Source organism: Herpailurus yagouaroundi, unplaced genomic scaffold (genome assembly GCF_014898765.1).
Source record: "Herpailurus yagouaroundi ecotype Mexico unplaced genomic scaffold, PumYag 28, whole genome shotgun sequence".
NCBI lineage: Eukaryota > Metazoa > Chordata > Mammalia > Carnivora > Felidae > Herpailurus > Herpailurus yagouaroundi.
Genome location: NW_024412376.1, coordinates 64,067,700 through 64,086,810, shown reverse-complemented (window position 1 = coordinate 64,086,810; position 19,111 = coordinate 64,067,700). Strand labels below are relative to the sequence as shown.

At 39.0% G+C, this 19,111-nt stretch overlaps 1 protein-coding gene across 3 annotated transcripts in view; it reads right to left on the bottom strand.

The window, feature by feature from the left end:
- Positions 1-19,111, bottom strand: part of IL21 (interleukin 21) — a 36,149-nt gene that overhangs the window by 6,237 nt on the left and 10,801 nt on the right. For 2 of the 3 annotated variants that reach the window (XR_005790065.1, XR_005790066.1), the window contains 2 exons: positions 10,732-10,885; positions 729-764 (listed from right to left, as the gene is read on the bottom strand). Coding sequence is in view for 1 of the 3 variants with exons in the window: in XM_040474628.1 (XP_040330562.1) it covers positions 729-764; positions 873-1,040 (204 nt within the window). In the remaining 2 variants the exon portion in view is untranslated. Of the gene's footprint in view, positions 1-728; positions 765-872; positions 1,238-10,731; positions 10,886-19,111 lie in introns of those variants that run through there. The other variant, XM_040474628.1, reaches the window with a different exon arrangement.

Sequence of the window (19,111 nt, the reverse complement as noted above, 5' to 3'; positions counted from 1 at the left end):
AGTTACTAAGGAAAAGACCAGCACGCAGCCCTCTTGAACTATGTGCTAGGTCTTTTCTTCCTCGGACCTAAGGGATTTAAATGGCTTAAGAGAATGGGATGAGTTTTTGAAAAAAGTCCTTTTGAAAGACCTCTCCAAAGGCCAAAGACAAGACTCACTGAGGCCAAGGTATATGGGAATTATATTCTAAAGGACAGCCTTGACTTCCATACTACCATTCTTCCATGCTGTTCCTGTAATTTGTTCTTTCTTCTTTCTCTCTTCCTTCCTTCCTTTCTTTTCTTTCTTTCTTGTTATTAAAAGGTGCATTCTGCTTCTTCCGGTGTGTGTCTATATTTCTTAGGTAGGTTTGCAAAGGAGGGCTCAAGAACTGTCATTCTACAAGGGCTCTTAAAATCTAATTAGTTGGTCATTATTCAGGAACTGATCATAGAATAGATTTATTTTCTAGTTTTGTTATTCTGTCTCAATAGTGCTACTTGGAAGGACTCTTAGAGGTATTGAGAGATAAAAATATATTTTATAAGTTATGTGGTGTTTTTATGATTGGCTTGCTGGTAAATCAATGAATATTTGACCAAAATAGGAATAACTATTTTACCAACTATTAAACCCCCTAATTCATGGAAATTAAGTATATTCCTAGATAATTATGTTAATGGCTTTCTTAATTGGATTTAAAAACTTGTGTCACAAATATTATCACAAATAAATTCAACTGGTCTTACCTTTACGTCTTCTGGAGCTGGCAGAGGTTCAGGTTCCTAGAGCAAAAGAAAATTAGTTCTGGGTTATTTTTATAAGTCAAAAAGCACCTTTTATATTAATTGAAGAATAATATTTAAATTTTGTTGTGATAAGTGTGGCCTTACCAAATAATTCACATAATTTTGCAGCTGATCAACAATATCTATAAGTTGACGCATTCTAATCAAGAGGAGATCCTTCTCTTGGAAGCTTGACTTATGGGCTATTGTCCCCAAGAAGATGACCATCAGGCAGATGACTATCTTCTCCATGTTGCCAGCACTGGATCTCATAAGTGCCAGTAGAGTAAGACCTTGGTCTCAGTTTTCACTGCAGTTTGACTGTGAACAGGTTGTCAGTAAAGCTACCTATTTATTCATCCTTCAGGGAGAGGTAAAGCCCTCCCATTGCAGCCTGGAAATCTTTGTAAAATGGATGAATGTGAGTAACTCTTTTTTCTTTTCCACTGGCTAGGTATACGTGTGCATGTGCTAATGCGTGGGGGGCAGGGATTGATGGAGTCAACGAAATGTGCCCCATCTGCATCTTAGACAGGAAAAAGAGAAATGGGTGAATTCCAATTTTCAGCATGAATCAAGAAGTGTGCATGGTAAACAGTAGGTACTACAAAACTTCAAAGAAGTAAACAAAAACACTTTGATCTCTCTTTCTCTGCCTCCCCTAGCATCTTACCTGTTCCCTCTAACAGTCATAAGGGCACTTCAATAATGAGTAAAGTGGCAACATGTGCTTTCTTGCAGGACTTTTTCTTATAGTAATAACTATGTCTTTTGACTGAAATCATCCAGTATTCCATCGTAAAGGTAGGAGGGGAGCTACATTTTAGGAAATTTTAAATATCAGGGGTATTTTCCAAACTAGCAAGAATATTTTAGGCTTTTAATCAGGTTAAAGAGTTGAAAGTAGAATTTGCTTACAATTCTCCCTGAGAGCATCTTTAAATAACATTAATCTTGGCTCCTAATATTTTACTTAGCAATCTGGTTTTTATGTGTGTCATAAATGATTCTAAGAGACTGTAAAGAAATTCATGCCATCTCCCAATCAGGATCTCACTCTACCTTCATTTAAAAAAACAACAAAAAAACTCTCTGATGTCCATCTCTTCTATACAATGCATCAATTAAATGAATGAAAGGTACTAATTCTCATTCTTGTCCAAACCAAAAACTTTTTCAACAGCAAAATCAAAAATACCCATAAATTATTATGGGGGGGGGGTAGTATTACTTATTTCTTTTAGATATGAGACAAGGGATGAGCAACACATTTCTAACTATGACCAGGTAGAGGTTACAAAAGACTCAAAGTCCATTAGTGGCTTTATCATCTTTCTCTCTGCTGCTGCTTCTGTTCCTACTGCTCTACTTATTTGAGAAAGTTAAATATAATATTCTAACCAGAAGTAGTTTTGTACCACAGTCAGTTAGGTCTTACAAATAAAACTCTTGACTATGGATTTTACTTATTGATTTGTTTCTTCATCTATTTCATTGCATGCTTAAACCATGCTTTATTCTAGGCTGTATGTAGACAAGGTAAATTAGAGTTTGGACTTGATTTGCTTCACTATAATTGTTTTTTTTTTTTATCAGAATATCTATTTAAGACTATACATGTTGAGTGCTTACAAAGTAGATAAGAATTCTTACTGTATGATCAAGAGGCCCTCCCAATAAGCATTAAATTCTGTAAGAGAGGGTTCTATGTAAACCTATGAAATGCATGTGGACTACATGTTGTCACTTGGTACCTCAACATTGCCTGCACAGTCTTTGTACATGCTTTCCTGATCTGCCTAAAGAGTCTCCTTGTAAACACTAACCACAATGGTTAAGAGCTCAATTTCTAAAGCTAAGTGCTTAATTTCAGATTCAGGCCCTAGCAATTAATAGCACATATGACCCCAGGTATGTTATTGCAAAAGGAAGATAAGTGTAGAACTAATCATTGGGTTGTGATGAGGCTTAAATAGACATTCCAGGTAACGGGGGTGAATACAGCACATGATAAAATCCCAGAAAGTTTGTGTACTGATTGTGGATAAGGAAGAGCATGGCAGGTCAGTGGTCAGCCAAAATGCACTGGTGTGACTGTGCTGATTGTAACAAAGTAGAAAGTCTTTCATATTGCTTAGAGAGAACCATTCCTTACAGCCCCAGAGTGCCTCACCAACACCCTACAAATCCCAGTCCCTCTCTGAGACCTCCCAGCCCTCTCTACTATTCATCAACCAGCATGCCAGGATCTCCAGGGTCCTGCTGCAGCATTATGACCTAAGATCTTTCTGAGGTCTTAGAGAAGATGTGATAACAGAAGCAGAGGTCAGAGTGATATGGGGCCAGAAGCCAGTAAATACAGGCAGCCTCTAGAAGCTGGGAAAGGCAAGGAACATGTTCTCTCCTGGAGCCTACGGGAATGAAGCCTACCAACACCCTGATTTTAGTTCCATAAAGCTCATTTTAGACACCCTGCCTTAAGTGGCATATCAGTTGTGAAGCGTTTTGAACATTATCGCTGGTGTGGTAGGCTAATCCCTAGAACCCGTGAATATGCTACCTTTATATATCCCTAAATAACAAAAGGGACTTTGCAAATGTGATTAAATTAATGATCTTGAGATGTGAGATTAGCCCACATTATCCAGGTATGCCTGATATAATCACAGGTGTACTTATAAAAGGAAGGCAGGCGTGTCAGGAGTCAGAGAAGATGTGATAATAGAAGCAGAGGTCAGAGTGATATGGGGCCAGAAGCCAGTAAATACAGGCAGCCTCTAGAAGCTGGGAAAGGCAAAGAACATGTTCTCCCCTGGAGCCCATGGGACTGCAGCCTGCCAACACCCTGATTTTAACCCCATAAAGCTCATTTGAGACCTCTGACCTCTAGAACTGTGAAAGAATAACTTTTGTGCTGTTTTAAGCCACTGGTTAAGGGGTAATTTGTTACAACAGCAATAGAAAAGTAATACACCTATGTATAGAGTTTTTACTCTTGGGAAAAAGGTGGGAAAGAGAGGAAGGGGTAATGAGAGAACCCGTAAAGGTTGGGATTTTGTTTTCTGGGCTTTTGAGGAGTGTACATAGAGGGGACAAGAAATGCTGGAGAAGAGGGAAGGAAGATTAGTGTTGGCCACCACGTGGTGTGGGATGATAAGGACAAAAATGTATAATGAGGACTTTCAGGAAGTCTGGTGTGTATTGTTACAAGTTCTTCCTAGCACCAAGTAGGATTTGCTTAGGATTGACAGTATGTTTCCAAGTTATGGAACCCAAGTTGCATTTCACTTGAATCTATCACTATGTTTAGATGGAATTTAGGGTGGGAGTAAGGGGACTCAGATTTAGTTGAGTTACATATCCTCTGCTTCCAGATAACCCTACTGCTACCTTTATGGCATCATTCCACTGGGGTCTTAATGGCTTTTTATTCTTTAAATTATAATCATTTTTATAACCTAGATTTTAGTCAGTCCTGCTTTAATGCACGTATCAAAAATGGGAATTTATTCCACTGATTAAATATACCAGGGAACAATTTGAGTATAGCAAGAATTTTGTGTTTGCCTATGTGTGATTTCATCTTTGAATGCAGAAACTGCCTCCAGCTGACTTGAACTGTATAGGAATGCACACAAATGCTGCAAACATCCTCCAGCTGCCTTGATTCACCAGGTATATCATGAGCCATACTCATCCACTTCGGGTGTTATAATTTTCTGTGCTCAAAAACCCTCTGTTGCCATTTCTTGATAGCTCTCACACTCACCTCCATGGGCAAACTTCAGGTCTTTTTCTAGGTAAGGTGCCATATTTATTGTAGTGTTTATGTATTTCCTAACTATTTAACATGTGTAAAACTGCTACCCTTTTTATTAGGTTCCTATTGTCTTTTTTAAGTGTCAATGACAACATTTTTTGAGTATTGTGCCCCTAATTTCATTTTCCCCGTAAGCTCTGTGGTTGTTATTGTGCAATGTTGTACAGCGCAATGATTTTTAGGAAAGTATGTGTCACATTATACCAGAACTGACTGTATTTTGTCTGGAAGAGGTCACATTTAAGCCTCAACAGCAACGAGTTATATCCTAGAGCGAGTCTAGGATATAGGATTTATTCTTGAGGGGGAAGAAAAAAGGGAGATGATGGAGGAAAGGAGAGAATGAAAAACCAACTATTTCTTGTTTTATACTTGGCCCAACTGAGCTCAGGTATTTTAAAACCCTGGTGCCATTCCTCCCGTGGTCCTTCCCCATTAGCACAAGAGAGTTTTTCTTGGCATCTATGGACATCCCCTCGCCCCACCGTCCAGGGACCACTATCAGTGTGTTTCAGAGGACCATAAACCTCCTGAAATTATTTGCAAACTTTAACATTTATGTTTGTGGGAAGAGGAAAACCTTAAATTTCACCCACTTCTCAAAGGAAATACCAGACAGCTGCTGTTTTTGTTTTTCAGGCTCCAGAGACTACTGTGAAGGACAGAGTGATCCATGCTTCTTTTGTGTACATACACCACTGTGTGAGTGTGGGGCGGCTCCAGACTTTCTATATGGGAAAAGCTGAGGCGCAGCAGTCTGGCTGGACGGCATACTTGTATAGCAAGCACACTGCTTTTACTTAGCTTCTGTGTTAATGTGGCGCCTTGCAATGAGGCGGTGGGCTCTACTACATGCGTTCTTTCCAGGAATATAGCCCAGGTCATCACCACGAAAGCATGAAGCTCTAGTCACCCTCCAAGGGGATTTATGGACATATTTTCAACATTTTATCTAATGGTCTGTGCTTAGAGACTTCCTGGTCTGGGTAGGAATGAAGCCTGGGAACTGAAGGAAGGCTTCCAGCCAGGAAGAACAGGCTGAGGGTAAGAGGAATAAAAGAAAGGAGGACTTGAAGTCTGAAAATGAATGCTGCTAGTTCATGGTTTTGCGAGGACAAAGCTGTGCTGGATATTATTTGGTCCAACTCCCTTGTCCTGTCTTGCAGCCTTTCCTTGTGATCATCATGTGTCAAATACTCCCTGTTTTCACTTGCTTTGTCCCCTCATGGTAGAATTAGATGTTTTCCACAGCAAGCTCTGGGAAGGGAGGCCTCCATTGTTTCGAATAATATTAAGGTATTCTAATATGTAGCACTCCTTCAAACTAAAGGTATTTAGACAAATGGCTCATCCCTAGGCTGGTCTCTAGATAACTATGACACCCATAGGCTCAGTGAGGCTAGAGATCAGATGTCCTTCACTCCATCAACCAAGCTCCACCAGCCTCACATCAGGAGATGTGATAAGCTCCACCAGCCTCATGTAGCATCCTGTCTAATGTCTGTGATCAAGGAAACACTATTCTCTTCCTCTCTAGAGTTATGGGTGGCTATAAACATCTTCTTTCTTGGCCCTGCAGCCCCTAACACATGATCATAAAAATTTTTTAAATGCGATATTGGTCTTCACTGTGTCCTCTTCTTAGGGTGTCTACTGAGCCCATGTTAATCACCTGAATAGGAACCACCCCCCCCAACTTTCTCTCAAGGGGCAACAGCAGGATCTCATAGAGAGAAGTCTGCAGACTGAAGACAGGCCTCATTTTGGACAGTTACTTCTGTTTCTGGGTATAAGGATCATTTTTGGAAAATTACTACTTTTCATCTTCTAGCTACAAAAGTAATACATCTGTGTCATAAAACAAAGAATTCAAAGTACATATGTATGAAGTAAAAAGCAAAATATGAAATTATTCCCTTTCCTTCCCCAATTTTCATTCCTGGGACACTCTTGAGAGTTTACTATGTATCATTATAGACTTATTTTCTATGTACATAGAATATCAAAGGATATAGATATATAGATATTGAATAAATTAGAATTATATATGGAGATAGAAGTATATGGAAATAGAGATGCAGACATAAAAAATGTTTTTTAATAAAAATTTAATCATACTATACATATCCTACAACTTTTTTTTTTTTTTTACTTAACAATACGTCAGGGACAGCAGCCCATACAGTATTCATATATGGGGCTATCTTATTTAAATAGCTGGATTAATATTTCATTTTATGGCTGTATACCATAATTTATTCATTCATAGCCCTACTGACAGATTTTTTTGTTGTTTTCAATTTTTATCTCCTACAAATAATGCTGCAATGAACATTCTTAAACATCTATATCTTTTTTTTTTAAGCAATACTGAAGCAAATTTACTTTTTATTTTTTGTTTTGTTTTGTTTTTAAAGTTTTTGTTTAAATGCTAGTTAGTAACATATAGTGTAATGTTAGTTTCAGGTGTAGAGTTTAGTGATTCATTACTTACATATACCCAGTGCTCATCACAAGTGCCCTCCTTAATGCCCATCACCCATTTAGCCCATCTCCCTCCTACCTACGCTCCAGCAACCCTCAGTTTGTTCTCTGTAGTTGAGAGTCTCTTATCATTTGCCTCCCTCTCTTCCCTCTCTTCCCCTATATTCATCAACTTTGTTTCCTAAATTCTCCATATGAATGAAATCATATGGTATTTGTCTTTCTCTGACGGACTTATTTCATTTAGCATAATACACTCTAGCTCCATCCACGTTGCTGCCAATGACAAGATTTCATTCTTTTGCTGGCTGAGTAATATTCGATTGTGTGTGTGTATGGTATGTATAGATAGATAGATAGATACATAGATAGATAGATAGATAGATAGATATTTACACCCCACATCTTCTTTATCCGTTCATCAGTCGGGCACTTGGGCTCTCTCCATAATTTGACTATTGTTGATAATGCTGCTATAAACATCAGGGTGCATGTGCCTCTCAAATCAGTATTTTTGTATCCTTTGGGTAAAAAAGTACCTAGTAGTGCAATTGCTGGATCATAGAGTGGTTCTACTTTTAACTTCTTGAGGGCCCTCCATACTGTTTTCCAGAGTGGCTGCACCAGTTTGCATTCCTACCAACAGCGTAAAAGGGCTCCCTTTTCTCCTTTTCTCTGCATCCTCGCCAACATCTGTTGTTTCTTGTGTTGTTAATTTTAGCCATTCTGACAGGTGTAAGGTGGTATCTCATCATGGTTTTGATTTGTATTTCCCTGATGAACATCTATATCCTTAAGCATATGTGAAATATATCCCTTTAGGATACATATCCCACATTTCATTTTCCAGTTGGTAAGATTATATCCTTTTAATAATTTGATAGGAACTGCCAAATTGCTCTCCAACATGCCATATCAATTTACACTCCCACCAACAACAGTTTCCTTTGCTCCTCCACTCTCAAATACTTTATGTTATGAATATTTTAATACTTCCCAATATGCTTGGGCAGAAACATAGTATCTTGTCATTGGTTTGTCTTTCCTTGATCAATAGTTAAGTTTGGCTTATTTTCGTATCTTTATTATCACCTTATTTCTTTTTTGTGAACATCCTTGTTCCTATTCTTTGCCATATATTGGGTTGTTTCTTGTTTGTAAGGCTCTTTTTCTATTAAAAATATGTTAAACATGTTGATATTATTTCCTTTATGGTACCTTTACCATATAGAAATTTAAAGTTTTTATGTTATTACATCTGAGAATCTCATGTTTTACGACATGAACTCCTATTTAATATCAAAAATGTCTTACTTTCCATAATACTAAATGGTAGTAATTGCTTTAGTGTTCATCTTGCTGGTGTAATTCCAATGCCAAGGGGGTCCCTATGAACTCAGGAGTGCTTTTAAATGAATTTGCACATAATTAATCATTAGACAAGCTATATACTTTTTTGAAAAACAATACCCGTATGGTTGAAGATGATTTAGCCAATCTATAGACAATGCCCCCTGTATAGATGGATTCATGGATTCATTTTTATAACAAGTATTAGACATAATCTATAATTATTTTGTACATTTAAATCCAGTCTTAAAGCACACTCAGGGGGACAAGGTTCTCAAGAATCCTGAAATGGCATCTGGGGCATCAAAACCAGTATTTTTCAGTGCCATTTTAGTGCTGAATGTTTGGGACAGTTTCCGTACTTTAGTTCTTTAAATATCAATTTTCCATGTACAGTGTGTACAGCTCTAATAAACAAGAGTAACTGAGGAAGGAAAACAGACTCTGAGATTTTGTCACAGAAAAAGCTCAGGGCTCAAAGTCTCAAAGGAATCACCCTTTAAATGGAGAAATAGTCACACCTGAGAGATTCTTCTGCTGCTAATAAAGGGGGAAAGGGTAGCTCCTGTTAGGAAGAGACCTTGGACCAATCAAAAAAATAGTAATACTAATAATTATTAGAACAAACACTTATATAGCTAAGTGCTTTACAGACATGACCTCATTTAGAGCAACACTGTGAGTAGTAGGTGCTCTGATTATCCCTCCTTACAGATAAGGAAATCAAGACACAAAGACTCTAGTGAAACATTGAACAATTGGGTGAACTGCCTATAGAGCCTGACCACTTCTCTCCACAACAGGAAACTTCCTTCATTGCCAATAACACTGGGTTATAGCAGAACAGTCTGTGCAGTTCATGATACTCCATGAAAGGACTGGGCCCCAGTGATGATGCTTCAAACACATGGATTTGGGATAAGGTGGGGTAATGAGTCCTGTTGCAAAATTATTCCTGGTGGCATCCAGAATGTAAATGTATATCTTGTCTGGGTTAATTAAATAATCAGCTTGCAATCTGGGTTGGAATAACCAGTTGCCTCTCTTTGATTTATTAATTATTTAGTCCAATGAAAGACTTGACAATAATTTGCTGGTGTTTTATATTCACAAAAGAAGAAAGAAAAAAGTGAATAAACTCCTACAATCATTTGGGTCTTGAATAGCATAGACAAAATCAATCAGAAAATCAGCTATCTTGACAGTTTCATAGCCAAAAATGTAGCTAAATGATTTACATCTATTTAATTTTCCACATTATTCAAGCCTTCTCATGGTAATGAGAGCATTAGAACACTCATCTACTCCAGTTATCTCCCAGAATTTTATTTATTTTTATTTTTTTTTCAACGTTTTTATTTATTTATGGGACAGACAGAGACAGAGCATGAACGGGGGAGGGGCAGAGAGAGAGGGAGACACAGAATCGGAAACAGGCTCCAGGCTCCGAGCCATCAGCCCAGAGCCTGACGCGGGGCTCGAACTCACGGACCGTGAGATCGTGACCTGGCTGAAGTCGGACGCTTAACCGATTGCGCCACCCAGGCGCCCCTCTCCCAGAATTTTAAAATAGACACCAGGGGGAAATCAGTACAGAGGGAGACAAAAGAAACGTGCCTATAGAGAGAGTTAGCTAAAAAGGGATCGTTCAATGGTTGTGGATATCCACAGTTGAGTCATCACAGGTCATGTCAGTGTATTTAACAAAAGTCCTGTTACTTCTGCCATCTGTATGTGTATCATCAACTGGAGGCTTAAATGGCATGACAGTGATGTAGGACTCTGGTCCTTGACTTGATTTTTACCCAGCTTTCAGAAACACTGCTCTGATCATTGCTGCTGTGTTTAGAGAATAACTTTTCATGGAGTTGGTGTTCAGATCAACATTTAGAATGGAGACCTTAGAAAATAAAAACATTTAAAAAATTATAAAAACGGGGTGCCCAGGTGGCTCAGTTGGTTAAGCTCAGGTCATGATCTTGCGGTTCGTGGGTTCAAGCCCTGTATTGGGTTCTGTGCTGACTGCTCAGAGCCTGGAGCCTGCTTTGGATTCTGTGTCTCCCTCTCTCTCTGCCCCTCCCCCACTCATGCTCTGTCTCTCTCTCTCTCTCTCTCTCTCTCTCTCTCTCGCTCTCGCTCTCTCTCTCTCGCTCTCAAAATTAATAAAAACATAAAAATTATAGAATGGAGACCTTAGAAATATAAGGATTAAGGCACTTGAAGAAGGTCAACAGTAACCATTGAGAATGATGACCCCCAGATGACCACAACCCAAATGATCCTACCAGCCCAGGAAAGCTGAGTGTTCACCTCCTTCTCCTTTGACTCTGACTCACTTTCTCTCTGGATCTCTCTATTCTTCCTTTCTCTTCTGTTTCTCACTCACTCCAGATTTCTTGTTTCTTCTCCTTCCCCAGATTGGTTTGCGTCCATCCTAATTTGTTTCTTGTTCGATCCTCATACCCTGAAACCAAAATGTATTTTAATTATAACTGTTTTATTAAACAAAGCTTTCTAGTTTCTAAGTATTAAATTTAAATGACTAGAGTGCTATATTCTCTTTTAGGAGCAAGGAAAGCTCTTTTTCATGACCTTTGGTATTTGATCTTTGTCGTTTTTCCCCCCTCTCTCTCATGAGTCAATGACACTTTTACAGAAAAACAACACTTTGCCTTTTCCTGATTTATAAAAATATAAGTCACGGAAAGCTGTAAAAAGGCACTATCTGCTTAGCATCGGGGAAAAGATAATTTGGGAGTATCCTTGTTTACTTTCTGAATCTCTAAGGAGCTATTTTAGAAAGAGATCTCACCTGTGTTAATTTTTCCCTGTTCGAAGCTCTCTGAGCTGCTGCAGTCGTGGACCTCTGTGGAAACCTCTACACTGTTAGTTCCTACTTTGCACGTAATACACCCCAAACCTGAGAAACACACATAAACACACACACACACACACGCACACACACACATCATCATCATCATCCAGCAGGTACCACCAGGGAGAAAACAATTTTACGTGAGTATTTCTGTTTTATTTCCTTCACCTACTAAGTTTTATGTGGATATTCCAGGAAGAGAAAGCTATTTGTTTATATGTTTCCCATATAATACTTGCATATCATAATTGCTGTACAATAATAGTTAATTAAATTACATTTATTACTGGGTGGAAGTTTCCTGCGACAGGGCTCAAGGAGGGTTTTATGAAAAAGGTATTAGAATAAAAAGTCCTTGATAGCTGAAAGCTATGTGTAGAATAAACGTTCGACATGTTGTGCATTCTGAGAGCATTAAACTACATCTGGTGGGGATTGTGAGGTGACTTGGTTGAGATGGAAGGACGGTCTCACTCACATGAGAGTTTAAGGGAGATTAAGGGAGTTTGGAGACCAAACTAGAGGAAAAGGAGAAAATAGATTGAATGTATGTTTTGTCTACATATTTAGTGAACATATTAAATGTTAATATGTGCCACAAATAAGGTGACTTTCAATAAGGTAAAATTTGACAAAGCTTGGAGTAATTGATCACTAAACACCTGTAGAAGTTTTAGGAGATGCATTATCTTACTGTGTTAACAAAGCAATATTGCTGCCCTGGCAGGGATCCTTGGAGAGGTTGCCCTGCAGGTGAAGGGGAAGGAAGGTGGGCAGCATTTTGTACCCCTCCACCCCCATTTTAATGAGAAAAAATCCTCTTTTATCTGTTTTACACATTGAGTCCTGTTAAGAGTTAGTTTAGAAACAAGGTTTACCCTTTAGGAAAAAAAAAAAAGTTTTAAAGTGACTGATTGAGCCCCCTAGTTGCAGAGCCCAGGGTAGTGGAGTCACCTGCCCATGTCCAGGTGTTCTGCCTTGGGTGAGGAAACCGCGGCATGGCCCACAGAGGGTTTGGAAGGCCTACTGTTGCACTGTGGCCCACAGGTTGCTAATAGATAATTACAGTTAACATTTACTGGACACATACTCTGTACCAGGCGTTATTTCAGTTTTGTACGTATTCTACATTTCAGTATCCTTAGACAACATATTCCATATATTAATATATCACAAACCAGGCTGCCTCTTACAGTGGATGACAACTTAGAGTCAATGAAGTACAACAAGCCACCTAACCCTCACCTTTATAAGGTAACTATTATTTTCACTCATTTTAGAGATGAGAAAACTGAGTCACAAAGAGTTTAGGAAACTTGCCCAAGGTCACACTTGTAAGTGCTAATGTGATCTGCTAAAACACCAAGATTGCTATTGGCAAGGTGGAAAGAGGCCTAAGATGATTCCTGTTAGTACTAGGTATAGACAATTGAATATGGGAACCAGTGACAATAAATCACTGGCATAATATGAAATTATATGCAACCTGCTAGGAAAAGGAAGCCTAAGACTTATATTTCTGTGTGTTTCTATCAATTCTGCCTTCTCTCACTAATCGTATTCACAATAAAAATCACCAGCTTTTTAATAAGACAGATGTCAAGAAATGTTCTGCCTTTAAAGGATATATGTTAAGTCCATTAAAACTGATCCTTGCACATAGCAGGGACCTGTTAAATGTTAGTTCCATAATTTTTTCAGGGGTCAAAAAAACCCCACTTTCTCGTGGATCATACTTTTAAAATGTCATACTGGTGGCTGCCACATCTGATGCTAATTTATTTGCTAAATAGGCATTGGAGAATACTGTGGTTAGAGCTTTGACAATTTCAGTTGATTTCTGAACAGATGATTTCTGAACAGATTTGTCATATGTAAAACAATTTTCCTGACTACTCAGGAAATAGGAAAGGCCTTCAACTAAAGGAGGATCATCTATAACTGTGTCCTGTACGCTCACTGGAATACCATGGAGTAAAGGTGAAGAGAATTAAAAATGAATAGCTCTGATCAGGTGCAGAATGTCCTGATTGTTAGAATGATGAATAAGAACAAGACCCATAGGGGAGCTCAGTATACTTCCGCTTTGTGTGCACGAGGTGGGGAAAATACACGGTTTCCCTGTCACCTAGTGAGAGCAAATGGGCAAATGACGTGAAGGTAGCATACGTCACCTAAGAGGTCTGTGGCTTAGGAACATGCTGAGTCAATTTGCTACTTGCGAATTTACATCACCTTGATGGTGGACTTCCCCAAAAGTGGAATTCTAAGCAACCTCATATCCCTACCTGGGGAGAGCAGAGATTTCCTTTTTCCTCTATCTCTCTGACAGTCCAAATCGTGAGGTGGATACATAGCAGACCCTGTTCCCTCCACCCACATTTTCCTTTACATAACAACAGAAAAAGGGTTTTCCTACAGCTTAGTCACTGGCAGATTAAATAGCATTCTGAAAATAAGGAGGCAAAGTGACAAAACTGCTTTCAAGGAATTTGTTTTCAACCTCTAAGTTGAGGAGTCTTGAATTCATTATTCAGCATTTACCATAAAAATGTACCAATCTGAAAGATAAAATAAGTTGCTACTTAAAACAATAAATAGGAAGCATTACATCATCAGAAAACATTTCTTGAGCCTGTGTGTACTTGGCATTTCTTTAGATGCTATCAGGTCACTGCTCTGTGAAGACACACGGCAACACTTAATGACACACGTGCTTGAGAAAATGAAAGCACGCCGGCCTTTATGTGTGAAAATGACACTAAATACGATCAGACAAATGTGCATTCGAGGTTTGTTTTTCAGTCGCACTGAGGTTTTTTTCCATGATTTCTATTCACATTTAGTGCTGCCGACCCGTGTTATGATTTTAAGATGATTAGCCAGAGTTAGAAGTATCGTCTTTGTTCACAAAAGGTTTTTTGTCTTTGAGATTTCATAGGAATTAAAATCATGAGCAAGTGCCTAGCACCATACTATGAAGCTTCAGTAAAAATAATCTGGACTTCCATGAATTTGGGACTAGGCTAGTAAAACACATGTTAGTGTAAGACACTGGTAGGGTATGGAAGTCGTGACAATATTAGTTATATCTGAATTAATCTGATAAAATTAGTTGGGTGAATTATGAAATAAAAATTTTACCAATTTAACAAGTCGGTGAGGTTTCTTCACTAGGCTTAGCATTAGAATTCATCTTGATAATATTGGGTTAAATTCCTTGGTCATTTTTTCCCCCTTTTTAGGCAGAAAAACCTCAGATAACTGCCTCCTGCCACAGCATAAAGACTCTGTATGACTGCCTTGCTCACTGCTTTCTCTTCAGGGTCTGGCACAATGCCTGGCACAGAAAGGCACTTAATAAGTATTTGTGACTTGTCTACATTAATGATTGATTGATTGGCTGATTGAAAGACTTAATTCATTAACTGATTATTGGCATATACAAGACATGTAATTGGATGTAGTAGGAAACCAATCATCTACTCAACCTTGATTCTTGCAAGTAGAATGAGACTTAGCAGGCACCAAAATGAGAGAGGCCGCCTATGCTTAACCCAAGCATCGCAAAAAGCAGATAACTCAGGTTCTAGAAAACAGATGGTGACTTCCCTGCAGTGATAGCCACCCAAAAAAGCATGAAGGTGTAGCCTAGATAAGACAGTTTCCATTTGTGAAACAGAAGCATTTGTTAATTAACACAGAAGCGGTCACTTGAACAGAAAGCTAGGCAAATGCCTTGAGCCGTTAAAAAAAAAAATTTCCTTCAGAAAAGCATTTCTTTTGATGATAACTTTAAAAAATAATTTATGTAGTTTCTTTTTCAGTAGCCGTGCTCGATCTGTATCGTGCAGCATTATTAGCATTTGTTAACAACAGAAGTGGTAAGGAAATTACTCACCACAATTGTTAGATTGGGTTATTAGAGGCAAAGAGAGAAGAGTGGCCTTCAGGAGTACTCAGTTCAAATCGCTACAGTCAGCAGAGGTGTGGGCCATAGTGGGGGAGGATGTGAGAACGGAGGAGGGAATTGGCTTGCCTCAGTTTCTGGTGAAGCATTAAAATTTGTAATGCAAGCCACTGAGCTTGCAAACGCAATTGGTTTCTTTTGTTCTAGAAGAGAAAGGTTGCTGGGGAATAAATTCAGATGAGGAATAAATACAGCTCTAAACTTTCTTTGAGTTTGTATTTCATGAAAGCCTCACTTATAGAAGTAAGGTGATGGCTCAGGAAAGTAGTATGTGTACTTTTTTTGTTTGTTTGAGACTGGAAAATTAGATTGTATCAATCTTTTCTCAAGAATGATTTGGTGCCATGGATTAGGTCTCCAGTGACAAATTTGCATGTCTCATGTGCCTTGGTCTCTGTGTGTCTGCATAATGAAGGCATCTTTGTTCATTCAAAATTCATTCATAAAAAATTCATTCAACAAGTTCAAGTTATTGAACATCAACTAGTCATACTTTGTCCTCTCTCTTTTCTGTGTGTGAAAAAATAGAATCCAACTGTTTTTCATTGCACACAACTTGCAAATGTTTTAGCAGGGATTTCCTAGCATATATAGTACTTTTGTGAAAATGAAAAACAAAAACAAAAACAGCTCCCTCTCTGTGCAAAAGAATTATTTTCAAAAGTCCCTGTTCCTCTGAGTGGAGGAAGCCCTATGCCCTAGCTGAGAGGAGTGCATTCTGGATTTCAGCCCCTGGCTGGGCACCATTTTGCAGTACACAAAAGTCATACCTATATGTAGAAGCTAGTCTTAGGTAAAGCCTTACTGGGTTTTGTCCAATTTTTGATGATTTGGACCAAGTGTAAGGAGAGTTCCTTCAATCTATGTTAGACAAAGAATCTCTACACCAAAGACTCTGGTCTCACTTGTTCATCCGCCAAATGAGGAAGTTAGACTAGATTCCTTTTTCTTCCCCTAAAAAATATGCATTTTGGTTATATAGTTGGGGGGACAAGAGCATGGGCTTCAGAGTCAGACTACTTGAGTTTGAATTCTGGCTCTATGATTTAAGAGCAATTTGATCTTGGAGAATCTCTTTGACCCTCAGTTTCATTTGTAAAATGGAGGTATAGTGCCTAGTACCTAGTTCATAGAGTTATTATGAAAATTAAATGTGATATAGCATGCGAACACTTGGTACAATATCTGGAGTAAGTATTCAATAATCATTAGCCATTACGATGATGATGATGATGATGATGGTGATGATGATGTAGACGATGACAGTGTGATTCCACATCTCAAGAAAACGAAGGGCAGCCAATCCCATCTTTTGCCTAACAGAGTTCTAGCATCAGTAATCTCACTAACACTTGTTTATCCACATTTTCCACTCAGCCAATTATAACACTTTCTGGGTCACTAAGGTAAATAAGGACTTTCATTTTGTAAGCCTTGATAAGGCTACTGCCCTCTATCATCTAATACTAATACTACATCATGTAATATCCCTATAGACACTTGCTATCTTTCTAGGAGAGAGTCAAGTAGCAGGCAGTTTTGCCTGAATCAAATAATTTGTGTTTGATTCCCAAAAGCAGCCTCTAGAGATTCTTAAGAATAATCCATCAAGCAGAGGAATTCCTGAAACACCAAAGAAGGACAGTGTATCAGCCATTACTGTATAATGAACAGCCCTAAAACATAGTGGCTAAAAGCAACCACCATTTATTATTTCTCATGAGTCTGTGGGATGACTTAATAGATCTGCTGATCTGGGATAGACTTAACTCATCTTGGCTGGGCTCACTCAAGTGTCTGTAGTCAATAGCATATTGAGCTTGGCCTGGACACTAAGTTCTCCTTACATGGCTCCCGTATCCCTCCAGCCTAGGCATATTTTGATGATGGTGGCAGGGGTCCAAAAAAGAAAGGACGTAAGTCTTTTTTTTTAAGTCTCTGCTTCTGTCAAGTTTACTACTATCTCATTAGCCAAAGCAAGTCACATGGCCAAGTTCAGAATCAGCATGGAAGGATACCACCAAAGCATATGGATAGAGGGGGGCATGAAAACTGGGGCCACAAGTACAATCTACCACACACAGTAAATACTAGTTTTAAAGATTTCTAGCTTATACATTTATCTAGTAGTCAGCTTCGTTTTAATATTCAGTCACACATACACACACACACACACACACGCACACACACACCGCACACATATTCATATACTTTTTCTTGCTTTATTCACAAGAAATGTCTTGAAAAGCAGTACAAAATCCAGAAAAAGAAAATCCAGACAAAGAACAGAAAGCTTTAACATTTGAATGTTAAAGATTGAGCAAAATCTTAAGTTCTCTTCATGAACTTCCTCTAATTTGTTCTTTTATTTATTTTTTTTAATTTTTTTTTTAACGTTTATTTATTTTTGAGACAGAGAGAGACACAGCATGAATGGGGAGGGGCAGAGAGAGAGGGAGACACAGAATCGGAAGTAGGCTCCAGGCTCTGAGCCATCAGCCCAGAGCCCGACGCGGGGCTCGAACTCGCACACCGCGAGATCGTGACCTGAGCTGAAGTCGGACGCTCAACCGACTGAGCCACCCAGGCGCCCCTAATTTGTTCTTTTAGAAATCAGTTAGCAAAATCCTTCTAAGGCAAATAAAAAATAAAAAGGTAGGGTGAATTTATCCCTGCTAGGGTAAAACTGAAACATTGGATTATGCAGTATAGGAGACTGTCTTAGGCTAGACTAGCCTTGAAAAGGGGAGCTAGCTCCACTAGCCTGTGGAAAGAGGAAGCCTAATCTAGCTTCTCTTTTTCATAACAATTAGGTGTTTTAGCTCCATAGAAGCCACTCAGAAAGAGCAGACAAGCACCCATCAAATAGCTGGTTCCAACTGGCTTGCAAAATCCTAGTTACTATAACCTGCACGTCCTCCAAAGTATAGAAGCTGCCTGTTAGAATTCTCATTTGGATCTTTGCTTTAGGATGTGCAAAAATACTCTCAAAATTGGCACATACACCTCCTAATTTAGTTTATACCTCCAAATTCTGTCATAGCAACACAATGGCTCAGACCCTTAAATAAACCTCCACATATTTAAAGACACCATGTGGTCTGCTGTCCTCTAACTTATTAACCAAACCAGTTTAACATTCCCTCATAGGACCTAGTTTCCAACAATATCATCATTTTGTTCCCTGTTTTTCTCTAGACCTTGCATCTCTTTGCCACATCTTCTCTTAAATGTGGTGACTGGGCTGCCCAGGGTATGATAAATGGGGACAGTTCCCAGGCCCTACACCTTGTGTGTCCCCACCCCACCCCAACTGCACCGCATGCACATTATAATGACAGGTGGCTAGGAAATGACTCAGGAAGTGGAGTGTGGAGGAACAAGAGGAGATTTCCAGCACAAGTGTAGAAAAACACTTGAAGGTTTCATATATAAGTGTACTCCATCAATAAACTCATCCTTCCTCATCACAGCAGATAGTAGCAGAGTCCTTCCTTTTTACCACGGACTCTTTTTTTTTTTTTTTTTTCAACGTTTATTTATTTTTGGGACAGAGAGAGACAGAGCATGAACGGGGGAAGGGCAGAGAGAGAGGGAGACACAGAATTGGAAACAGGCTCCAGGATCTGAGCCATCAGCCCAGAGCCTGACGCGGGGCTCGAACTCACGGACCGCGAGATGGTGACCTGGCTGAAGTCGGACACTCAACCGACTGCGCCACCCAGGCGCCCCTTTACCACGGACTCTTTAGGATGCAGGTAACTAAGATTCCTATCTCCTTCCAAGTTCATCTTTATTTTTTTCAATCTTTATTTTTGAGAGAGACAGAGACAGACAGAGTGCGA